At 33.0% G+C, this 27529-nt stretch overlaps 1 protein-coding gene across 1 annotated transcript in view; it reads left to right on the forward strand.

Moving 5' to 3' along the window:
• Positions 1-27529, forward strand: part of LOC114346921 (uncharacterized) — a 151286-nt gene that overhangs the window by 104786 nt on the left and 18971 nt on the right. The window contains exon 5 of the mRNA XM_050662521.1: positions 19797-20037. Within this exon, the coding sequence (XP_050518478.1) occupies positions 19797-20037 (241 nt within the window). The remainder of the gene's footprint in view (positions 1-19796; positions 20038-27529) is intronic.

The following is a 27529-nucleotide window of genomic DNA, read 5'->3' on the forward strand; positions in this document are numbered from 1 at the left end:
ATAAGGAAAAGCCGTTACATTTTAAATGGTCAAGCAAAACAGTTATTGTCTCAACAACTACGTTTATTGTCACCATGAACGCATTGATTGTGGTTATTAAACGCAGTAGTAGATTGATTAATGCATTCGTTGTCACAACAATCAGTCTACATCTATACAATAATCATATTACTCTATATTAACAACATTTGTACATTGTTTTAATGAAATCTGTACGTTGTCACGATAAACCAAGGTAATTGCTTGTCATCTACGAAATCAAGAAAGTGAGTTGCTGAAAGAATTAACATTATTTATTAAATATACGAAACTAAGTTATTGTCTGAATAAATTAAGTGTTATTGATTAATGTACTCTAATTATTTTCACAATTATTATTCAATCATTGTGACAATAACCAAATACATTCGTCAATGTCTAAAAGTTCTTTCGTTGAAACAAAAAATTAAATTGTTGGTACAACGAAATACTATTCAATAATCACTGTTACGAACTAATTTTTTTGAGTGTATCATCATCACTATCTTTACTCTATCTACCGCTGCTCTGAAGAGTTCTATAGAACTGCATTTAAACAAGTCCCTTAAATTCTTCACCCATGACACTCTCCTTCTTCCTACACTCCTCAGCCTCTTATCTTTCCCTGTATTATCAGTCTTAGCATTTAATATGGCTGTCCCCTTATTACGTGTCCCTGATATTGTAACGACCAATTGTTGTATTTCGACCTATAAGCCAATTATTTTCTTTCAATTTCAACTCAATTTGTTTCTACTTCTTTAAAATGTATTCTTTCCAGTTTAATTTAGAATTAAGATGAAGTCCCAGGTATTTGACGATATTGTGTTGGGGTCTATTAGCCCAGTCGGGATACCATTTGACCTTGCATTTGGAGCTGCCCCAAATTTTATTTTTCTAATCTTTAGAGGGGGTCAATATTAGTATAAATTTAAAATCTCGACTGAATTTGACCGTTGCGTTAGCCGCCATCTTGATTTTAAACGAGAACCGTTTTTGCTCAATATCTCCGCCATTTTTTTAACCTATACAAAAATGAAGAGAATTAAATTTTGTACAATTTTGATCTCTTTAATTTTTTTGATAAAATCAATATTTAAGATAGTACGTATGCGGTAAAGGCGCGAGCGTAAGACCCGATTGATTTTAAAGCAATTGTTTTTGTTCAATATCTTCCCCGTTTTCAACTTTTCGACAAAAAGTGCAAGGACTGAAATTGTTGCAATTACGATTTACTACAATTTTTCGAGAGAACCAGTGGCGGGTCTAAGAGGGGGGATGGGAAAATTCCCCCCAACGGGGTCCAAAATTAAAAAAAAATTATTGAAATATTAAAATATGTTAGCTGACATGAAACTTAATTATTGACAGACAAATTCAACCACTAAAACCCGCTAGTTAATAAAATTAAATAAACTTAATGCATATAAGTTATTATTTATGTCTTTTATGTACTTACATAGTTTGGTTGGTGTGTCATTGGAAGTTTCAAAAATTGTATAAAATATTTTTATTACAAATATTGTCTTACTATTGTCTCACTATTTTCCTCCTTAACTCGGAGAATATTGATCGCATAAAAAAATTGTGGAAAAGAAATTGTAGGAAATTGCGTTTCCAACAATTTTAGTTCCTACCGTTTTTGTCGAAAAGTTGAAAATGGCGGAGATATTAAGCAACAACGGTTCTCCTTTAAAATCAATATGGCGGCTAATGCAACCGCGGAATTCAGTCGAGATTTTAAATTTACACTACTATTGATCTCCCCTAAAGGATAGAATTATAAAATTTGGGGCAGCTCGGAAAAAAGATTCAGTTCAGTAATTATGCTCCCCCCACCACTTTTTGCTATTTTCCCACTTAACTCGGAAAATATCAACCGCATGAAAAAAATTGTTAAAAAGAAATCATATTTGGAAATCATATTTGGAACAATTTAAGTTGAAAATGGCGTAGATATTGAACAAAAACAATTGCTACAAAATCAATCAGGTCTTACGCTCTCGCCATTATCGCATACATACTACCTTAAATATTAACTTTAGCAAAAAAAATGTAAGAAACTAAAGTTGTGTAGAATTCAATTCTCTCTATTTTTGTATAGGAACATTTTTGTCGTAAAATTAACAATAAACGAGATAATTCAATAATTATGCTCTATTTATATATAACTGTCATTATTTTCCGCTATAACTCGGAAAATATCGATGGCACGAAATAATTGTTAAAATAGAAATGATAGAAAATTACATTTTCAACAATTTTGGTTGTTATACTTTTTGTCGAAAAGTTGAAAATGGCGGAGATATTGAGCAAAAACGGTTCTCGTTTAAAATCAAGATGGCGGCTTACGCAATGGTGGAATTCAGTCGAGTTTTAAATTTACACTACTATTGACCCCCCTAAAGATTAAAAATAATAAAATTTGGGGCAGCTCCTAATGCAAGGTTAGGCCTGTTATTCGTCTAACCCGACTGGACTATATTGACTTGATTAAGGCTCATATTTGTGGATTGGTCTTTCCTCTGTGTGAAAGTTATATGTGTTGACTTACTTTCACTAGCTTTTATCTTCCATATCTTTAACCACTGTCCGATTTGGCCTAGGTGTTATTGAAGTTTTACTATTGCAGCTATTGGATCCTCTTCAGTTGCAAATATTGCTGTCATCACCGAAAGTTCCTATAGTGGTTTGTGGAGAGGTTGGTAAATCCGATGTGTAGGGTATATTATAACGCAGTGGACCCAGTATACTATCTTGTGGGACTCCTGACTGAATTTGGTTAGGGTTTGATAGTTCAACGCCCACTTTAATTTCCAACTGTCTTTGATTTAGATATGATTTGCAAGTCATGAGGATTTAGTGGGTAGAGAATTAAATGATGTTTTTTTGTGATTATTTTTTATTATTTTGCGAAACAGTTTGTAGGTAGATAGATTTTACACCGTGGCATTATTATCGCTTGTATTTGATAAGAATTGGGTATAAGTTGTTGCCTGTAAACGGTATTTTTTATTCTCTAAACCAGGGTGTTGTTAGTTTGTCCAATTATTAGTGAACGTAAGTAGTACATTACAAACATTTATCTTGGTCTTGATATAGCTGTAACCTTTATAGTCCAGAGAAATAAGGATTTTCTCAGGACACTGAAATATACAGGTAGCTGACTACTTTTTTAGTTATTGTAGACATGTAGGAAGAAAACCTACCTGTTTCTTGTCTAGAGTTCGTGTCCGTTTTTTAATTATTAACAATTTATTGCAAAACTCGCGATTTTTTCGATTTTTTGCACCTTATTAAAAAGCTGAATAATTGATATAAAATTCATTATCATCATCATCATCAGCCTCTCTCAATCCCCTGCTGGACATAGGCCTCCCCTGTTTGTCTCCAAAGTGTTCTATCTTGTGCTTGCTGTACCCAGTTTTTTGTTGTCCTTCATAAGTCGTCTTGCCATCGTATTGGTGGTCTTCCTCTGCTACGTTTATCGGTTTTTGGTCTTCATTCAACAAGTTTGCGAGTCCATCTTCCGTCCTTCATTCTGGCAACGTGTCCAGCCCATTTCCATTTTAAGTTACAGCTTCTTTCAATGACGTCTATGACTTTGGTCTTAGCTCGTAGATCTTCGTTTCTAATCATTTCTCGCAGAGTGGCCCCTATCATTGATCGCTTCATTCTTCTCTGGGCTACTCTTAGTTTTTGTGCGTTTTTATTTGTGAGCGATAATGTTTCTGCACCATAGGTCATCACCGGTAGCACGCATTGGTCGAAAACTTTTTTCTTCATGTTAGTTGGAATGTCACTCTTAAAAATGTCCCTAAGAGCTCCGTATGCTGACCATCCTTGTATTATTCTTCTGGATACTTCTGTTGTTTGATTGTCCTTACCTATCTTAATTTCGTGACCCAGATATATATATTTGTCTACCAGTTCTATTTGTTCATTTTGTATTTCAAGGTGTTTACTTGGTACTAAATTCGTCATATATTTTGTTTTTGTTATACTCATTTTTAAGCCTATTTTATGACATGCCGTACCAAGTTCTTCCAACATTTTCTTTATTTGTCCCAAATCGTCTGCAATCAGGACTATATCGTCTGCGTAGCTTAGGTGGTGTAGCAGCTCTCCGTCCACATTTATTCCTTTATCACCCTATTCGAGGGTTTTGATCGCCGATATGAAAAGTTTAGGTGACAACGTATCCCCTTGACGGATACCTCTTTGGATTTTTATTTGTTTGCTGTTAGCGTGTAGTTGTATCGAGCTTGTCGCATTTTTATATATATTACATATTAGCCTCGAATATCGGCTATCATTGCTGCTGTCGTTTAGTGCTTCTATAACACTGTCGAGTTCTACTGAGTCGAATGCTTTGTGGAAATCTACGAATGCTAAAACTAAGAGCTTGTTATATTCTATGGATTTTTCGATGAGTTGTTTTATTGTTTGCCGGTGATCGTTGGTTCCAAAGTTTGCTCTGAATCCAGCTTGTTCTCTACTTTGATACAGGTCGAATTTCTTGTCTAATCTTGTGGTGATTACTCTCGTGAAAAGTTTATAAAGATGGTTTAACAGACTGATTGGTCGGTAATTTTCCAGATCAGTTTTTTCTCCTTTTTTGTGCAGAAGAATTGTTTTGGCTCTATTCCCATTCAGATGGTATGGATTTCTTTGTCAAACATAGATTAAAGAGATCTTTTATTTTTCTCATTAGAGGTTCACCGCTATTCTTAACAGCCTCGATCACTATTCCATCGTCTCCTGATGATTTATTGGATTTCATTTTATTCATCGCTTGTCTAATTTCACTGAGAGTTATTTCTGGCATGAGTTCAGAGCCTTGATTTAATATTGTTTTGCTTATTGCAAAAGATATAAAATTACAACATTTAATATTTTAGATTAGAACATTGAAAAAGCTTTGAAGTGCCGATTTTTTAATGTTAAAAAGTGAATTTGTTGCTTCTCAAATTTCAAAATAAATGAAGATCGATATTTGTTAATAACTTTTACTACATTTAACTTAGAATTTTAAGGTTTCATCCAAAGTTGAGTATTGGGGTACTTAACAAACCCTAAAAATTTTAATAACGATTTTCACTTATTTTGCAGTTTGCGAAGCAACAAATTAACTTTTTAACTTTCAAAAATTGGAATTTTGAAGGTTTTTCAATGTTCTAAAAAAATTTGTAATTTTATGTCAACTATTTAGCTTTTGAATGGAGTGGAAAAAATCGCGTTTTTTGTAATAAATTGGTAATAATTAAACAACGGACGCGAACTCATGGCACGAAACAGGTAGGTTTTCATCTTATCGGTCTACAATCTACAATAACATAGTACGCTACATTAAAGCAAACCAATAAGATGGGCGGGCCACGTGCTAAGATCGAGGGACGAAACACCACATTCTGGGAAAGGCCCGATTTCAAAAGGTCAGTTGGTCGTCCAAAAAAGTGATGGAAGGACGCAGTAGCCAGTGATCTACGCAAAATGGGAGTACAGCAATGGGAAATGGCTGCTCACAACAAGGGAGGGAAATAGTAAACGCGGCCAAGACTCACATAGAGTTGTAGAGCCAAATGATGATGGTCTACAATAACTAAAAAAATTGTTAGCTACCTGGTCCCGCACATGGTCTTCTTCTTCTTGTAGTGCCTATCCGTTTCGGATGTTGGCTACCATCATAGCAATCTGTACTTTGCACACTGCTGTTCTAAAAAGATTTGTGGTTGTTGTGTTGAACCACGTACGTAGATTTTTCAGCCAGGAAATCCCTCGCCTTCCTGGTCCTCGCTTTCCTTCCAAGATTAGTTGCAGCAGTCCATATCTTTCACATGGTCTATCTCTTGTTTATCTCCCTGGATTAGTTTCTTTTTGCATGTTTAGACTTTAGTTGCAGAAAATTTTTGTATAATTCTTTTTCATTAACCTGATGCAAGTATTGTGATATCATGAAGCTGATTTTTTTAATGTTCCTTCGTTTCTCTCTATCTTTTACCATTCTAGCACATTCCGACAGTGGAGCGCCCATGGTAGCAACAATATGGTCCTCCGTGTAGCGTGTGGAAGATGTCTATAGACTTCTTTTGCTTTCTACATTTCCCTGCTTTTCGCAGTGTGAATTTGCTCCGAAAACCTTGCCCGTGCCTTGCCGTTGCCGGTCCGGTTCCTTGCACGTCTAATGAGAATCAGACTTTAGTCTTTATGTTTAGTTGGTTCAGTATATTTATATTCATTCACTTGTTCTTCGGATGTTAATGAATATATTATTATCAGAAGAAAGTCACAGGCTGCGCTTGGATATTTACTTTTCCAAAAACAAAATCATGGTTCATGGTATTCCACAAGAACCCCCATGAACAAATTACACCCAACATACAAATTAAAAGTCGCGTCATATTATAATGCACGTCGCGTTTTCGGCACGTAGCGTTTCGTTTGCGAAAAATATAATTTAATGGTTTTTAAATTGAACAATTCATATTGTGCGTATAAGACACGTAACGTAGCGTATAAGACACGTTACGTTTGCGTTCGGTTCATTCGAAAACAATATTTTTCGGATGTTGACAGCTACGGGTCGTTTTACCCTCGTTGTTTATTGAGGTATTTCTTTGAATTTGATGTATTTAGACCGGTCAGTATCGTCGCCCTCGCTAGCGAAATTATTCCGATTCGATTTTTTGCACAAATTTACTCAAAGAGAGGTTCTTATAACATATCCACAGGGTGCCAGGCAGTGCCGTGGTCGAAAAATTGTTTAAACAATATTTTTTAAACAAATTCACAAAAATATTTTTTCATTCGAGCAATTTTTTTTTGATAATTTGGGTAATTCTGAGCAAAAAAGGTTTCTTGTCATTTTTCTCTAAAATTGTGAAAATGGCTATTTTCAAGGCTTAATAACTCGATTAAAAATTATTATTATGAATTTCAATAAGTGACCAAATCAAGTTTCAAACAATTTCTTCAAGGTCCTGAAGAGATTTTTGTCATTATTTTATTACAAAGCTGTTATTTTTAATTATTAACAATTACGGCTATAGTCCAACTGTATCGTCGCCCCCGTTAGCGAAACTATTTCGATTAGATTTTTTTGCACAAACTTACTCAAAAAGAGATCAACAGGGTTCCGGTCGGTGCCGTGGTCTAAAAATTGTTTAAACAATTTTGTTAAACAAATTCACAAAAATAATTTTTTATTAATAATTTAATTAAACCCAAATTAATAATAATTTCAGTTATTCTGGGCAAAAAAGGTCTCTTGTGATTTTTCTCTAAAATTGATTGTTGTTGAGTTATATGGCCATTTCCGTACTTTTCAAATTTTAAATCGCGTATAACTCGACAACAATCAATTTTAGAGAAAAATTACAAGATACCTTTTTTGCTAAGAATAACCCAAATTATTTAAAAAAAATCGTTCGTAATGAAAAAAATATTTTTGTGAATTTCTTTAACAAAAATTGTTAAAACAATTTTTTGACAACGGCACCGCCCGGCACCCTGTGGATGTGTTATAAGGACCTCTTTTTGAGTAAGTTTGTGCAAAAAAATCTAATCGAAATAATTTCGCTAACGGGGGCGACGATACTGCCCCCGGTCTAATTTAAAAAATAGTTTTCGAGGCAATTTTGTCATGTATGCATGTGTTTTCATCGCTTTGTGACAATAAACACATCTGCACCGCACCAAACTGAAACCAACGGAAACGTTCTATGTATGAAAATGTGAACGGGCAGTCCGATTGCCGGTCCGCAAACGCTACGTGCCGAAAACGCGACGTGCATTATAATATGACGCGACCTTAAATGGTATCACCCTTCAGAGTTTCCAAAGCTTCATATACCTGGGCAGAGAGCTGAATAGTCAGCTAGGCCACTCAAAAGAAATTAGAAGATGCATTGAGATAGCAACAAGGTCTGGTTTCATGAACATGCGTAAAAGGCTCTGTAACCCCAAGCTATCAGTCACAATAAGATTGAGAAGACTTAAGTGTTATGTGTGGTCTCTATTACTAAATGGCTGTGAGACCTTGGAACGTCAACAAATTGAATTCATTCGAAATTTGGATGTGCCGCTGAATGCTAATAATAAGAACTACTAATGGACAAATATTGGAAACAATGAAACACACGTCCTCATCTTGTCAATACAATCAAAATTAGAATACATAATGCGGCCCATAGGGAATTTGAGCAGCTCCAGATAATCTTAGAAGGCAAAGTCGAAGGTAAAAGGGGTATAGGAAGAAAGAAAAAATTCTGCCTCCGAAACATCAGAGATTGGACCCGCACAACAGGGAATGACTTAATTCATCAAGCCCAGAACACAGAGAAATTTGCCATATTGATCGCTAACCTCGATAGAAGTAGTGATGTTGAAAAAGTAACTATTCGTTACAAAGTACTCGTTACTTACGAATACCGAAAGTAACGATTACTATACAGAGAGGCAAATCGTTACTTTGATTACTCTGATTACTTCGTTACTTCGTACCAATCGTATCAGAGGTAGTAACGACTACTGTATCTACTTTGATTACTTTGATTACTCTGATTACTCCGTTACTTCATACTAATCGTATTAGAGCGAGTAACGACTATTGTATCTACTTTGATTACTTTGATTACTCTGATTACTTCGTTACTTCTTACCAATCGTATTAGAGCGAGTAGCGATTATTATATCTACGTTGATTACTTTGATTACTCTGATTACTTCGTACCAATCGTAACAGAGCGAGTAACGACTATTGTATCTACTTTGATTACTTGGATTACTCTGATTACTTCGTACTTCGTGAAGGTCGTTATTATATCGGAATACCTATAGATACAAAATACCTACCTACTGAGAAATACGATTCTCGATATGATTACCGGTACTCAAATACAAAAGTAATCATAGTAATAAAATCATTTTTATCCCTTAAACAGATCGGTGAAGATCGTTGTTATATCGGAATACCTAAACAAAATAGATATAGTAGGAAAAATGAAAGATTACCCGTGAACGAACATATAAAACAAACTGTATTTTCCTGTCACAGTGTCACAAAAAAAATTGACCAGCGCAAATACATGTAATAATTATATAAACTGTTCTTATAGTACTGGTACTGGTTCATTACTTTCTGGAACATAGAAAAGATGTGTTTAATATGATTGCTTATGGGTAATCTTTCATTTTTCCTACTATACCTATTGAGAAATACGATTCTAGATTTGATTACCGGTACTCAAATACAAAAGTAACAAAAGTAATCATAGTAATCAAAGTAACGAATACTGTAAATGATTTTTTATAGATACAAAAGTAACGATTTGTAACGAATACTCGAAAGTAACTATAATCAACATCACTAGATAGAAAGCACAGGAGGAGGGTTTCTTCGGACTACCCATGGTATTTTCAGCATTCGTTTAAAGCAGCACATCTCAAATCATTCTATAACCTTTTTATCTTTGTCCATAAGGTTCTAGCATTCCGATGCATACGTGAAATTTGGAGAACTAGACATCTCATCTTTCTCATATTTATTGTAGTGTAGGAAACAGAGGTTGAACCTTGCAAAATGGACACAAGTCCGGTTTTATTTTTTTTTTCTGGTATATCAAGGGGTGCTTATTATAAGACTAACTTTTCCTTAAAAAATTTCGCCTCGGAACCCCCCTTTTCACCCCTTTAAAGGGGCTAATTTGTGGTTTTTGCGGAACGTAGCAATTCCTGTACCTTTTGCAAAAAATTTCTTTTATAGAAATATGAAGAGGACTATATTTTCTACGATTTATTTCCCAACAGCATATGTCCATCATCCACCGTTTAGTGGGGGTGGGGCCCCAACGTTGACAAGTTTTTAAAAAAGATGTTTTTAAACAAAAATTATTTTTCCCTAACTGTAACGGAAATTAAGAAGAATTCCTGCGGCAATTATACACAAATAAGTGACTGATTTTTTGGTATAGGTTTCACTTAAGGGTAATTGCCCTTTTTTTAATTACAGGGTGTTACATTTTAAAAAACCCCTTTTTATACCATCTGAACCGTTTATGCTAGAGTAAAAAGACTTTCAGCGATTACCCATGTACTGGTGCTATTTACAAATTTGTATAATGTACCCCCATTTTTTCCCCGGAGCCACCCAAAAAAAAAAGAAGAATTAATAAAGAAAGTGATTTTCTTGGAATCCTTCTAGGTCTGGATCCCGCGTATGAAAAAAAAGTTGATTAATAGCAAGCTGAAAATTTGTTAATAGCTTAAGGGTGTCTAGTCGGACAAACTTTGATATATGGGAACACTGGAACAGGGGAAGTTTTAATTGTAGAACAGGTTAAAAATTTGGAACGGTCAGACCACGAAAACGGCACATGTATTTTGTCCGACAGAACAGACTTAAACTCTTCGAACAGAGATTAAACTCTCACGCAAAAATCAGACTGCTATTTATCACCAAATGGGCGTTTTAATGAGTGGAACATGTAGAATATGTCAAATGACAGGAATTATGACAGGTGATAAATAGCAGTCTGATTTTTGCATGAGAGTTTAATCTCTGTTCGGAGAGCTTAAGTCTGTTCTGTCTGACAAAATAAATTGCCGTTTTCGTGGTGTGACCGTTCCAAATTTTTAACCTGTTCCACAATTAAAACTGCACGTGTTCCAGTGTTCCCATATATCAAAGTTTATCCGACTAGACACCCTTAAGCTATTAACAAATTTTCAGCTTGCTATTAATAAACTTTTTTTTCATACGCGGGATCCAGACCTATTCACACACAATGCTCTTTATTAATATACTTTATATATCATTTTGTGCACGTTATTATTACCCATGCATGGACACCAAAAGCGATTTTCTAGTGCAACCCCTGTAGCCAAAAAGTAAATAAAATGGGGGGTTGAAAAAATTGTTTTTTTACTTTTTGATCAATATGGGCATATGTTTCATCAATAGTGTTTTTCAAAAATATATATCGTTATTGCAACATCCCCGAGGAAACCACCCCTATCCTTGAAAATATAGGTACTGCAGAAACTACCTTGGCGAGAATGTTTTTACGATTTTCTCATTACCTATGCATTATTTTTAAACAAAACTTATACAAGGTTAAAGACCACTATTTACTCTGAAAATTAGGTCCTATTCATTTTTTTCGTATAAGCAACCGTTACGGCACAGTGGCGCCGTAAACCTCAGATATGCTTTGGCGGGCTCCAGTTTTTGTTTTTTTTTTCGTCACCTGTTCGTTTTATTAATAAAGTACCTATGTAAAATAAAACAATACAGTGTATCCTACAAATTATGACCTATGCACATTTTACATTCGTTTTCGCCCCAAAGCCACAGTGGTGGCCCAAAATCAATGTTTGCATATTTTCGCAACCTACACCTATTTTCGCCTTAATGCTACCTTAATAGCACAATATTCATCCTTAAGTGGTCGCTAAGCAGTGGCGGATCCGGGGAGGGGTGATGGGGGGCGATCACCGCCCCCCTCTCAAACCAAGTGATATTATATTTAAAGATTATAAAAATAATCATTTATTTTTATAGAAATACTTATATTATTATTTTCATAAGAATGGCTTACTTTTTATGCTTTAGCGACAGTGACGGATCTAGCATCATTAAGAGGGGGGTGCCAATTGGCTAAATTTTTTATAAAAATAAATGAATATTTTTATAATCTTTAAATATAATATCACTGGGTTTGAGAGGGGGGGGTGATCGCCACCATCACCCCTCCCTGGATCCGCCACTGCTTAGCGACCACTTATTAAGGGTGAATATTGTACTATTAAGGTAGCATTAATGCAATAAAATGTGCCTAGGTGGCTAAAATATGCAAAAATTGATTTTGGGCCACCACTGTGGCTTTGGGGCGCAAAGAATGTAAAATGTGCATAGGTTACATTGTGTTGTTTTATTTTACATAAGTACTTTATCAATAAAACGAACAGGTGACGAAAAAAAAACAAAAACTGGAGCCCGCCAAAGCATATCTGAGGTTTACGGCGCCACTTTACCGTAACGGTTGCTTATACAAAAAAAATGAATAGGAGCTAATTTTTAGAGTAAATAGTGGTCTTTAACCTTGTATAAGTTTTGTTTAAAAAGAATGCATAGGTAATGAGAAAATCGTAATGAGCAAAAAAACATGCTCGCCAAGGGATAGGGTTAGTTTCTGAAGTATATTTTCAAGGATAGGGAGGGGTGGTTTCCGCAGGGATGTTGCAATAACCATATATATTTTTGAAAAACACTATTGATGAAGCATATGCCCATATGGATCAAAAAGCAAACAAAAAATTTTTTTTCAACCCCCCATTTTATTTATTTATTTTGGCTACAAGGGTTGCGCTAGGAAATCGCTTTTGGTGTCCATGTATGGGTAATCATATCGGTGACAAAATGATATATGAAGTATATTAATAAAGCGCATTGTGTGTGAAGGATTCCAAGAAAATCACTTTCTTTATTAATTCTTCTTTTTTTTGGGTTGTTCCGGGGAAAAAATGGGGGTGCATTATACAAATTTATAAATAGCACCAGTACATGGGTAATCGCTGAAAATCTTTTTACTCTATCATAAACGGTTCAGATGGTATAAAAAGGGTTTTTTTTTAATGTAACACCCAGTAATTAAAAAAGGGCAATTACCCTTAAGTGAAACCTATACCAAAAAATCAGTCACTTATTTGTGAATAATTGCCGCAGGATTTCTTCTTAATTTCCATTACAGTTAGGGAAAAATTATTTTTTTTAAAACATCTTTTTTAAAAACTTGTCATCTTTGCGGCCCCACCTCCACTAAACGGTGGGTGATAGACATATGCTGTTGGGAAATAAATCGTAAAAAATATAGTCCTCTTCATACTTTTATAAAAGAAATTTTTTGCAAAAGGTACAGGAAGGGCTACGTTCCGCAAAAACCACAAATTACCCCCTTTAAAGGGGCGGAAAGGGGGGTTCCGGGGCGAAATTTTTTAAGAAAAAGTTAGTCTCATAATAAGCAGCCCTTGATATACCAAAAAAAAATAAAACCGGACTTGTGTCCATTTTGCAAGGTTCAACCTCTGTTTCCTACACTATTGGCTTTTGCAAATTTTTTGCTTTTTGCAATGGCTGTATAATTATACCGTATATTTATTTGTTTTTGTATCAAAATTGCTGTGAATTTATGCATAATTGTTTCTTCTTTAGTCTCTAATGAAGGATGATGACGCCATCTGTGTAAATTCATTTCTATCTTGTGCTTTTCTTCATAATCGTCTACCAGGATCACGCTTTTCTTTTTTTACTTATCCATATGTTAATAATATTGTTAACAACATTGTTATTGTTAATAACAAGTTCACACCAATATCAATTACTAAGCATTTTTGAAATGCTTTTGCACATTACATAATAATTATTTCTGTATTGTGTAAATTGAATAATTAATAATTATCACTAAAAATTATCATTTTAGAGCATATTGATTTGATTTTTGTTTTATGACGCTAAAATCAATTATTAGTTGTGTTGATTTAGTGTGTAGGATTTAAAAAAGTTTCCAACTAATAATTTTCCCAAAGTCATTAAATGTTACTACCAGTAATCACAAGATAATAGAAAATACGTTGTCGTTATCAACAAATAAAATACACATAAAATTCTAGATTTCAACACGTATTTAAAATATTGGAATAATTATTTATTTTAAAAATAGATCAAGTTAGAACTTAATGAGATTTTTCGTTTATTTGCTTGTAGGCGAGGACATAAAGCAGTAAAATCACCCAAACCTCTTAACTTTTTTAAAGAAAAAGTGGATCGTTATGTAACCTTTTAGACCGGGATGTTTCGTCGCCCCCGCTAGCGAAATTATTCTGATTCGATTTTTTTGCACAAACTTACTCAAAAAGAGGTTATTATAATATATCCACAGGGTGCCGGGCGGTGCCGTGATCGAAAAATTATTTAAACAATTTTTTTAAACAAATGTACAAAAATAATTTTTTCATTTTGAACAATATTTTCTAGATAATTTGGGTCATTCGTAGCAAAAAAGTTATCTTGTGATTTTTCTCTAAATTTGATTGTTGTCGAGTTATATGCGATTAAAAATTTGAAAAATGCGAAAATTGCCATTTTCAGGGCTTAATAACTGGATTAAAAATTGTTATTATAAAATTCAAAAAGTGACCAAATCAAGTTTCAAACCCCTTCTTTAAGGTCCTGAAGAGATTTTGGTCATTATTTTATTACAAAGATGCTATTTTTAATTATTAACAATTAGCGCTATAGTCCAGGATGTATCGTCGCCCCCGTTAGCGAAATTATTCTGATTCGATTTTTTGCACAAACTGACTCAAAAGGAGGTCCTTATAACATATCCACAGGGTGCCGGGCGGTGCCGTGGTCGGAAAATTGTTTAAAAGTTTTTTTAAAACAAATTCACAAAAATAATTTTGTCATTTTGAACAATATTTTTTTAGATAATTTGGGTCATTCTGAGCAAAAAAGGCCTCTTGTGACTGTTGTCGAGTTATACGCGATTTAAAATTTGAAAAATGCGAAAGTGGCCATATAACTCGCAACAATCAATTTTAGAGAAAAATCACAAGAGACCTTTTTTGCCCAGGATAACCCAAATTATCTAAAAAAAAAATCGGTAGCAATGAAAAAATGAATTTTTTGAGTTTATATAAAAAAAAATAGTTTAGACAATTTTTCAACCACGGCACCGCCCGGTACCCTGTTGATGTGTTATAATAGCCCGATCGGGGAACACAAAATTTTACGAAAACCTCCAAAAAAATAAAGGAACGATGAAAATTTGGGAATAGGTAGTTGAAATTGTCCATTATTATATAAGAAAAAGTTTACAATTCTACATCGCCTCCATTTTACAAAAATTGGGAAATACGGGGTGAAAAATATTTTCTCGGGGATGAAAAAATATACGTTCAAAATAAGTTGGAAATTGTATAAAATGACTAATTCTAAGTAACTTTTGTTCTATAGAGTTTTTTCACTAAGTTAATATTTAGTTCGAGTTATTTACGAGTGAATATGCTCATTTTGAGGTCACTCAACACAAATATCGGGACGGCGAAACTGTAAGAGGTACCTGGTGCCCGGTATTCTGGTATTCATGTCGTATCCTGGAGGATTATGGAAATTCATTTAGTACATTCTTTCACGGTTTTTGCTGTAAATTTTAAAGAACCGCTTGGATTGACATGGAATTTGGCATACGCATAGCTAACATGTCAAAGAAAAAAAGTGATATGGTGCCGATGTGCGCTTTTGTCATGGGGGTGAGTTTCACCCCATCTCGGGGGTGAAAAAATATATGTCCAAGATAAGTCCCGAAATGGATAAACTGACTAATTTTTAGCAACTTTTGTTCTATAGAGTTTTTTTCACCAAATCAATACTTTTCGAGTTATTTGCAAGTGAATATGTTCATTTTTCAACAAAATAACCACGTATTTAGACGGTTTTTTTCAAATTACAAATATTAGGTCTCTATACTTAGCAAAAGCAGAGTTATAGCTAAAGAAAAATAGGTTCATATTCGAAAAATTCAAAATAGAATAATTCAATGTGAAATATCCAAATATTGAAGCATTCTTGGGGAAAACACATTACAACATTTTTAAAGTGTTTAAAAAAAAGCTTTATTTTTGTTTTTATTATAAAAAAAATTTTCTAGCATCAAATGTAAGCAAGTTACGCTCAAAATAAAGTTGGTCTTTATATGAAATTAATTTATATGAAATTAAGTTAAATAACTTATATGAAATTAATTGTTACCGCTTCACAAGGTACTTTATTTATGTTGTGTTTATATGATCTGTAAGTTTCATCGATTCAAAGTGCTTATTTTTGAAAAAAATTGGTTTTAAATAAAAAAATTTAAAAATTTTAATTTTGAAAAAAATTCTTTTTTTTAAATAACTTAAAAATTGTTAGAGTACCAAAAATCTTAAACAATAAAAAAGTCGGCTTTACTTTTCTGAATATTTTGAATTTTTTTGTTATTATTTAAGACAAAAATTGGTTAAGATTCGGTGTTTCTAAATTTGCATACACTCGTGATAAGTGACTCGTTCAAGCCCTTTCAACTACAGCTCTTTCAAAAATACGGGCTTTGAACCGATGAAACTTACAGATCATATTACCAATACATACGCGAGTAAAAAACTTGTGAAGTGGTAACAATTAAGTTCATTTGAAATGCTAATTAGGGAGTGATTAGGGAGTGAATCTCCCGATTTCTTACCAAAAAAGGGACCAACTTTATTTTGAGCGTAACTTGTTTACTTTTGATGCTAAAAAATTTTTTTAAAAACAAAAGTAAGCATTTTTTAAACACTTTAAAAAAGTTAAAATGAGTTTTCCCCAAAAAAGTGCTTCGTTTTTTGGTTATGGCACGTTAAAATATTCGATTTGGAATTTGACGAATATGAATATATTTTTCATTAACTATAACTCTGCTTCTACTGGGTATAGTGACCTGATAATATACACCTATTTTTTCACTTTTTTACGTGCTATATTTTTGATTACTTTTTTTTCAGTCAAATTCTTACTTTTTGAATTATTTGCGAAAAACCGTTTGAAAACGTGGTTATTTTGTAGAAAAATTAACATATTCACTCGCAAATAACTCGAAAAGTATTAACTTAGTGAAAAAACTTTATAAACAAAATTTGCTTAGAATTAGTCATTTTATCAATTTCCGGACTTATTTCGAACATATATGTTTCATCCCCAAAAGGAGGTGAAATTCACCCCTAGGGCAAAAGCACACTTCAGTACAATATCACTTTTTTTCTTTGACCTGATAGCTCTGTGTATGCCAAATTCCATGTCAATCCAAGCGGTTCTTTAAAATTTAAAGGTTTTGCAATATTTTACCTTTAAATTACGTACTAATTATGAAAATCATTGAAACTTGTTATCCTGAGGTTTATTGAGGTAGATGGACACGAATATTGCATCGAAGATGCTGCACGTCGTACCTGGTGACCCGTATCTACGTCATCTGCTGAAGTTTTTTGAAAATTCGTTATGAAATTCACAAGGAAAAGAAACCATTTTCCCGTAGCATGTTGCATATAATCAATCACAAAGATTTTATTAAAAAAATCCTTTGTAAAAGATATAAAAACTTTTATTAAAATTCCTTTAAGGGCTAAATCACAACAGACTGTTTTCTATTTTCTTACAAAATCATCATCAGTGTTAAAATAAACAGCATCTATACTGTATGCCTACAGGGTGAGACGAAAATATTTTGCAATGAAAATAAGAATATTATTGGGTTCTTAATGAGGTTGAATGATTGTGTTTTTGGCACCGTTTCAACATGAGCATGAAGCCTTCTTCTTCAAAATGTTTCCTCACTTTTTCTATGATCTTAGAGAAAATGTCTTCGACCATATGTATAGTGTTTTTGTCCCTGTTTCTCTTCTGTTCCTTTATTCTTTTCTGATTCGACTAGTGTGTTTATTGTGTCGTTATATTTAGTTTTTGGTTCTTTATGCGTATCGTTTTATTGAGTGAGCGGTTACTGCGGTTATTGCTTGTCTTATCATCATCGTATCAATAATTTTAGAATATCAACGCCTCCGCCCACCCCAATAGGGGAATGCAATTAGAACGAAAACATGCATTGTTTCGGAAAAACTCAAACAAGCTTATATTTTCTAACTGTTTTTGTTAGTTTATATACATGTTAAAGTAAAAAGTTCTACTCGCAGATTTGGCCGCTAATTGTTTATTAATTGTTAAAACAATAACAATTGTTTTGTATAAATAATTTTAAAAATATCATTAAATTCATCATTTTACTTTGATAAAATATGTTTCTATTTTGTTTTTCATTATGCTGAATCCGAAATTCTTATACAGAAGCTCCTATACAGTATGTCTGCTTAGCTAGGAACCACATAGAAAACTATTTTATTATCAATTTTACGAAAAAAAGAAGTTATTCTTCATAAAATGCTCTGGATAGTCAAAAATCTAAAACTCAACCATCAGATATCAAATTTTATTAATTTTATACGAGTTATGTCAAAAATATGAATTTCGTTAAAGAGTAAAGTACTTTTATATTCCAGAATATCAAAAAATGCTATTATGAAAAGTTGCTTGAAATTAAAAACTAGGTTTAAATATACAATTACATCATTGTAATCCAAAAAAAAATTTCAATTTTTTCTCAAATTACGGATACTTATCATCATTTTATTACAATTATGATAACTATTTTATTATCACTTTTACGAAAAAAAGTTATTCTTCATAAAATGCTATCCCTGGTCTAAAATCTAAGATACAACCATCAGATATCAAACTTTTTAAATTTTATACCAGGTATGTAAAAAATATGCATTTTTCTTAAGAGTTACGTGCCTTTATTATTTACATTTTAATTAGAAGGATGTAATTGAACACTAAAACAAATTTTTCAATTCCAAACAACTTTTCTTAATAACAATTTTCGATATTGTGAAATGTAACGGTACTTTACTCTTGAGTGAAATTCATATTTTTGACATACCTCGTATAAAATTAATTAAATTTGATATTTGGTGATTGCATCTTAGATTATATACGACGCAGAGTATTTTATAAAGAATAACTTTTTTTCGTAAAATTGATAATAAAAAAGTTATCAATAGGTTCCATGTTATGCAGCAGACATACTGTATAAAAGCTAAAAAAAAATTTTTTTCTGAACATTTATTATTGTTGAAGCTTATTATTAAATATATTTTTGGTAAGTTTTACAGAAAAAAGTTTTGATCACTTTGTATAAACATTTTTTTAGTTGGTAATTTTCGGTTTTTGTATTACATTTTTGTTATCTTTCTTAATTTTCTCAAAAAGAAATAGTCATATTTCATTTCTGGAGTAAAATAATTTAGTGCATTTTAAAGATTACATCCTAAGCTTTAAAAAAAGCACTTATAAAACTGTAATAGATCTGTTCAAACTTGAGTAATACCGTCTTAAAGTGGTGGCATACAAAGATTTCAAAAATAACATTTTTTTAAACGTCATATCATTTGAATTAAATTTTTGAGATTTCTTTTGAATGAAACATCATTTAGTAAGATGCTTAAAAGGTAAGTTGTGCAAAATTGAGGCTTTTATAAAAAAAATTGTATTAGTTACACATTTTTAAATCATTTTTAAACAAAATTCATGTAAGGCTCATTTTCCGCCCCCACCGTACTTATTACTTTTATTTCTTTTTATTATAACCTTAAGATAGCTTAATTATTCTTCTTTCATGTTCAATTTGTAAAATTTCATTTGATCCATTAGTTAAAGAATTACATTAAAATAACTCAACCGTGCACTTCGCCGTACGCTAGTTTACAGTGCTCCAATGTTTGTGAGAAAGTGAGAAGGGTGAGTTTAGCGTTATAAATAAAAAATTATAGAAGCTACAGATTTAATTTTAGAAAAATCTTTATCTAAGGTTTTTTTTTTAAATTTTCAGAATTTTTCAATGGTCAAGTCAGTTTTTTTCTAAAATTTATATTTTTGGAGTTATTTAAAAAAACATCTAATTTCGTAGTTCATTTGTTTAGTAAAAAATTAAGCACCCACTTCTCGAGTAGAACTTTTGATATGTTGTTTATTAAACATTTCTTAATGAAATTACAAAAAGTTCTATCTTGTTTTATTTTTCCGAAGTGAAAATCTATATGCACTCCCCTACAAATACACTTTTAATTATAATTTTGTATTTTCTCTTAAGAATTGTAGCAAAATGATCAAAAACGCTCTATTTGCCGCCATCTTGGCGATAGCCTATGCCAAGCAGTTAGGCATCGTCTATCTATTTGATCCTATGAAGAAGACTGGAGTCACTGGTGACGTTAGGTTCGAACAGAAAGAAGATGGCATTTTAGTCGCAGGCTTGATCAAAGGATTGAGACCATATAATAGACACGGACTCCACGTCCATCAAGAAGGCAATATCAGTCCTAGTTGTTTATGTAAGTATTTTAATCTGGTCCAAACTGATCTAACATGATAAATTATGCACATAGTGATTCATTGAAGGCCCAAAAAATAGTATTCTCTTATCAAAATTTTCCTGAAATAATTCTAGGTGCAATTGGATGCGGTAAGGGTGCAAATAGGGCAGGCAGTCAATGAGGATATTTGGCTCCGAATTCCATCCTAGTACATCGATTTACTTGATATTTTTAGAGTAAGTAGGGAATAGATCAGGAAACAAAGTCTACCCCATGCCGATGTGCGCTTTTATCTTGGGGGTGGTTGCCACCCCTTCTTGGGGGGTGGAAAATTTTTTGGTTAAAATAACCACCGAAAAGGCTAGATTCTAAGCAAAAACTGTTCTATAATTTTTTTTTGAAAACTTCATACTTTTTGAGTTATTCGTGGTTGAAAATTGGCCATATTCATTGAAAATACACCTTTTCGGACGGTTTTTTGCGAATACCTTAAAAACTATGCATCTAACGAAAAAAACTATGTAAAATATTTTTGTAGCTTATAAAAAAAAACAAAGAGACTGATGTCTTCATAAATCTTCTAGTTATAATACAAAAGGAGATATGGTAGGTGAGAAGAGTATGTTTTTTATTGGTGCAAGCTCAAATCGGTGTATTCAACTTGAAATAACAGAGAAATGGTCGATTTTAGGTGTATAATGCTACCAGTACCTTTTAAAGTGCTTGAATAGACCTTTAAAATGAGCAATATTAAATGTCGATTACATTCAAACTAAGCGAGATATGCTGCAAAATATTGATGACTAATGTATTTTAAGAAAAAATGTATATTTTTAACCCCTCATCCATTAGAATTTCAATACATCGTTTTCCTTTAGTAATACTTTTTATTATAGTGCTATTTCTACGTTCAAAAAGTTGGACGGATTTAAAATGAATTGTTTTTGAAAAAAATAAGATCAAATTATAGGGCGCTTTTTTAAATTTTCTTAAAATCTTTTTTTTTTCTCCATGTAACTCGAAAATGATAAGAGATACGAAAAAAAGACACCGAACAAAAATGTAGGGTTCTTTTGGGTAAAAATTTGACAAACATTTTGTTTTTATTTTTCATTGCTGTATCTCTTATTGTTTTCAAGTTACAGGGAGAAAAAGGAAGATTTTTAAGAAAATTTAAAACTGCGCTCTATAATTTGATCTTATTTTTTTTTCAAAAACCATTCATTTTAAACCCATCCAACTTTGTAAACATAGAAATAACACTATAATAAAATGTATAGTAGAAGGAAAACGATGCATTTAAATTCTGGTGGATGAGGGGTTAAATATACTTCTCATTTTTTCTTAAAATACATTAGTCATCAATTTTCTTGCAGCATATCTCGCTTAGTTTGAATGTGATTAACATTTAATATTGTTCATTTTAAGGGTCTTTTCAAGAATTACAAAAGGTATTGCTAGCATTATACACCTAAAATCGACCGTTTCTCTGTTATTTCAAGGTGAATACACCGATATGAGCATGCACCAAAAAACAAACTCTTCTCACCTACCATATCTCTTTTTGTATTATAACTAGAAGATTTATGAAGAAACAAGTGTCTTTGTTTTCTTATAAGCTACAAAAATGTTTTATATAGTTTTTTAGTGAGATGCATAGTTTTTAAGGTATTCAACCACGAATAACTCAAAAAGTATTGAGTTTAAAAAAAGAATGTGTGTGTACTTTGTACGCACGTAAGAAGTTATACTTCTATTATATGATTATATGATTATAAACGAAATTAATATACTTTTTATTTATATTTTATTTAAATATTAAATTAATTTATACTTACTACTTCTCAAACATTTTTATTAAAACAGTGCCAAAAAACACATTAAAAATGCCACAAATGATTTCTGAACATTAATTGTCGGAAAAATTTTTAACTAAATACGTATTTTCTGGAAATAAAATTATATAATAAATATACTTACAATCATAAAATGTATAAAAAAAAATAAAAAAATAAAAGTTTCTATTGGGATTCGAACCAACTTACCACGCGGGTGGTATTTGCGTTGTATTGGGATTCACCCGCATTAAAACTTCTCCACAGAGACAGCTTGTCATTATGTGCGAAGATCGTCTAACTAAACAGATTAACCTTTTGACATTTTTAACTTATGTAAATCAAATTATTTTGATTTTGAATTGAAATGATTTAGAATTGAAAAAATACAACAAAACATAGAGTAAGAAGACAATATATTAGGTGAATATTGATAGAAATTTTGATGGTAATCAAATTATGTAAATAAAAGTATTACATACTACTTATGTATTTTGGTAGGTTCAAGGTAGGTACCGGAGCCCGTATAACGACTAATAAATTTCGCAATCACTTGCGTCGTGCAAAGTGGCTATGTTCAAATATCATAACAAAATTTGATCAACTATTTATAAAACACTTACCAGTGAAAGATTCTTTAGCTTTGAATAAGCGAGATCTGCGGCACTCATACTAGGCACAGTTTGATGAGCTTTCACATTGGCATGCAACAATCATCTCTTCTATGTAAATAAGTCCAAAAATATAATATGAAAACTATTTAAAAAGGCAGTATAACCATTAACTAACTTTTTGTTTGTTGTTTCTCTTCCTACAAATTTTAAAACGCAACAAGCATACATTATAACCAAACCATGCACAGTCCCACAGCTGTGCCACAGCTGCCATATTGGATAATTTTTGTCATGTCATTTGAACATCCAATCAGAACAAAGTTATAATGCGCATGCGCCCGGTCGCTAGGTTTTCCCATATACAATTTCACCGTCATTACGCCCGTAAAGAAGTATAACTTCAAAAAAAGATATAGAACAGTTTTTGCTTAGAATTAGGTTCTATAGCCACTTCCGTGGTTATTTTTACCGAAAAATTTCCCACCCCGCAAAGGGGTGGAAACCACCCCCAAGATAATAGCGCAGATCGTCATAGGGTAGACTTTGAATTAGGAGATAAGTAGAGGCTATTCCCAAAATTTCATTAAAATCCATAAAGTAGGATAGAAGTCGGAGGTAATATCCTATTCTTGCTCCCACTGACGTAAAATACGAATGTAAAATTTAGACACCTACATAATTAATACAGCCTTTTTACAATACAGAACAAATAACAACAGGCATACAACTACTATAAACGAATCAGAAACGATACGAATACTTTAGTGAGACAAATAAAAGGGGAACACTGGCAGAGTTTCTCAAAACAGATGGAACACGACTTCTACGGAACACAAAAAGAAGTATGGAGAATGATTAGAGGGCAAAGAAAGGAGATGAACGAATTAATAAAAACGAAATACAGTCAGATGGAAACAAGGGCAGACTACTGCTTTTTCCGATCTCTATTTGCTAAAGGCGACGATAATGAACCACCAACACCTGAAGTTACGACAAACGAAGAAATAAACATTGAGGAGGGAGAGGAAAAGGAAGGAGAGGTAAAGGAAGCGTTAAGAAAATTAAAAAATAGACAGGAGATGACAGAATATCGAACAAACTCCTAAAGTAGGGAGGACAAGATCTAACTAAACAAATATTAAAACTAATATAAAAAATAATAGAACAAAACATAATACCACAAGAATGGAGATAAAGCATCCTAATAGCTCTCTTCAAAAAAAGAGATAAATCGGACCCGGAAAATTACAGAGGAAATAACTTATTAAACACAACATTGAAATTGACAACCAAAGTGATAACAAACACATTGAATGAAATTATAACATTAGCGAAAGAACAACAAGATTTTAGGTCGGCGGGAAGGTCATGAACTGACGCTATACTTATAATGAGGCAAGTTCAAGAGAAATCATTGGAATACAACACACCGGCATATTTATGTTTCGTGGGCCTTAAGAAAGCATTTAACAGGGTCAAATTAAAGGACGTTATCCATTTGATATTCTCAAGAGAGGTACCTCTAGGAATAATTAAAACGATCGAAAACATCTACCAGAACAACACAATAAAAATAAAAGTGGAAGATGAACTAACTGACCCAATTGAAGCCGGCAATGGGATAAGACAGGGGGATTTCTTGAGTCCTTTATTGTTCAACCTGATCGTGGACGCAATAATCAAAAAATTAAAAACTAAAAAGGGATACCAAATGAGGGAAAAACATCTTAAAATAATCTGCTATGCAGACGAGGCAATACTAATATCTAAGTGAAGATGATTTATGAAACAGAAACTTTGGACATCTTGGATTTTAAAGCACCCTATGTAACGCACAGCCGGCACAGCTGAATGTGGTTGAATTTTTATGTTTGTGCATGACAGTGTTGCCATGCTGTTTTCTATATATTTCTTTCATAATTTCAATCAATGTTAAATGTACCTACAAGAATAATAGAATAATAACATTTACATCTCCGTCATTATACTAGGTATAATGACAAATGAGGTGTCAAATTAAAGCTTATAATCCAAGGATAGTACTAAAGGTGAGAAATTAGACTTTCTCATTAGAAATTTCTCACCTTTAGTACCATCCTTGGATAAGCTTTCATTTGACACCTCATTTGTCATTCTACCTGGTATAATGACAGATGAGTTGAGTTTGCAAACAGACAGACAAGACGGTCGGACGGACAGACGGACAGACAACCTAGGTCTAATTTCTCACCTTTACTACTATCCTTGGATTATAAACCTTCAGTTGACACCTCATTTGTCATTCTACCTGGTATAGTGACGGATGAGTTATACTCGCGGTCGGACGGACAGACGGACAGACAGCCTATGTCAAATTTCTCACCTTTAGTACGATCCTTGTATTATAAGTTTTCATTTGACACCTCATTTGTCATTCTACCTGGTATAGTGACGAAGGAGTTATATTCGCGGTCGGACGGACAGACGGACAAACAACCTAGGTCTAATTTCTCACCTTTAGTACTATCCTTGGATTATAAGCTTTAATTTGACACCTCATTTGTCATTACACCTAGTATAATGACGGAGAGGTAAATGTTATTATTCTATTATTCTTGTAGGTACATTTAACATTGATTGAAATTATGAAAGAAATATATAGAAAACAGTAAAACAGCATGGCAACACTGTCATGCACAAACATAAAAATTCAACTACATTCAGCTGTGCCGGCTGTGCGTTACATAGGGTGCTATAAAATCCAAGATGTCCGAAACTTTAACATGTTATTTTCCCCAAAAAGGACAAAATGCATAGTTATAACAGCAAATCCAACAATATGTAAATTGGAGCTGGAAGGTCAGATAATAGAACAAGTGATAGAGTGTAAATATCTAGGCCTTGCACTGTCTATCTACGGAAGGCTCGAAACAGAAGTGGAAGCTCAAGTGAATAGAGCAAACAGAGCCGCAGGTTGCCTGAATGACACAATATGGAGAAATAAAAATATTGGAAAAGAAATGAAAGGCAGAATTTACAACAGTCATCAGACCAATAATGACATACGCGGCAGAAACACGACCCGACACAGAGAGGACAAAAATATTGCTCGAAACAGCGGAGCTGAAAACCCTTCGAAAACTGGATGGTACCCTATGGGACAGAGCTTGAAGTACAGATATACGACGGAGATGCAAGGTGAATAACATTAATAACTGGGTAAGAAACAGAAGAATAGAATGGAATGATCACATAAGCAGAATGACAATAAATAGAGCAGTAAGGACAGCGAGAGATGGTTCCCCAATAGGAAGGCGATCAGTGGGAAGACCACGAAAACGATGGAACGACAACTTACTAGAGGCATATTGAAAAAACAGACAGAATCATGTCTATATAAAAAGAAGAAGAAGAAGAAGAAGACATAATTAATAATTTGCTCTGAAAAATTAAAATATCTCGAAAACTATGAATAATAAATCTCATAATATCATAATCTCACAATAAATTTAGACATTTGAATATTATAAAAAAAAAATTAAAGAACGGTAATGGTACTTTTCGATAGTGACATAAAATACTATACATGGTGTTCCATCTAAAATTACTAAGAAAATAATGTACTTGCATTCTGACTCACCCTGCATTTGATATAAAGAAACTTAGCATTTTAATTGTTTATAAATTTTTTACAGGGCTCTACCTCTTAAACTAAAAGAGATTTAAAAAAAATTAAATAAAATTTGTTCCTTAATAAAAAATAAAATGGCGTTTACTAAACTGGCGTATTTTGAATTAAATAAATTACATGCACTCTTCTTTTTGTCTCAATTAACTTTATTAAAAAAATTTTTTTAAACACCCAGTATAAATAATTGTATTAATGTTTATATTAGTGAATAGAGAATTGAATATCCTTTTAAATGAGCTATTAAATTACACCTATTCTCATTTAAAAAAATCATCGATTACGTCATCACGGCCAGATGGATGACGTTTAGTATGATATATATGCCAAAAAATCGTAGTTTAAAAATAAAAATCGACCTGCTTCGGGATTTTTCCTTAAGGCTGTTTTATCAGTTGAAGCACATTGCAATGTTAAGTGGGCGTATCACTTACTTTCGTAGACTGCTTACGTCACCACACACGTGACTCCCTACTTGAAATTGATTGGAAGTAGGGAGTGCGACCGACAATTCGATCTTTACTCAGTGGCGCCGGCGGACAAGTATTTTAATGACAACAAAATGCATTATTCTCCATTCAAATTAGTTTTGTCGGGAATACCTTGTTAGATTGATTTTATCGTGGATAATATTTTAAAAAGAATTATCACATTTTTGTCACATAGTTTGGCCTAGGTCAAACTAGTTTATCCTGATATAATAAAGATTCACACTTCAGGATAAACTAGTACGGCCTTCTTCTTCTTCTTGTAGTGCCTATCCGTTTCGGATGTTGGCGGCCATCATGGCAATCTCTACTTTTCACACTGCTGCTCTGAAAAGATTTGTAGTGGTTGTGTTGAACCACGTACGTAGATTTTTCAGCCAGGAAATCCTTCGCCTAGTACGGCCTAGCCTACACTAATTTAGCTGAGTCGAAAGTAATTTGACGAACATGTAAGGACTTTTACATGCGGGGAATTCCCAAATTACGTCCTTTATAATCCAAGGATGGTACTAAAAGTGAGAAATTTGACCTAGGCTGTCTGTCCGTCGGTCCGTCCGACCGCGAATATAACTGCTCCGTCACTATACTAGGTAGAATGACAAATAAGGTGTCAAATGAAAGCTTATAATCCAAGGATGGTACCAAAGGTGAGAAATTTGAGCTAGGCTGTCTGTCCGTCGGTCCGTCCGACCGCGAAAACAACTGCTCCGTCACTATACCAGGTAGAATGAAAAATGAGGTGTCAAATAAATGCTTTTAATCCGAAGATGTTATTAAAGGTGAGAAATCTTAGCGAGGCTGTCTCTCCGTCTTTCCGTCCGATCGCGAATGTAATTCTTCCGTCAATATACCAGATATAATGACAAATGAGGTGTCAAATGAAAGCTTAGAATCCAAGGCTGGTAC

The sequence above is a fragment of the Diabrotica virgifera genome, chromosome 9, assembly GCF_917563875.1.
Source record: "Diabrotica virgifera virgifera chromosome 9, PGI_DIABVI_V3a".
NCBI classification, from domain to species: Eukaryota; Metazoa; Arthropoda; class Insecta; order Coleoptera; family Chrysomelidae; genus Diabrotica; species Diabrotica virgifera.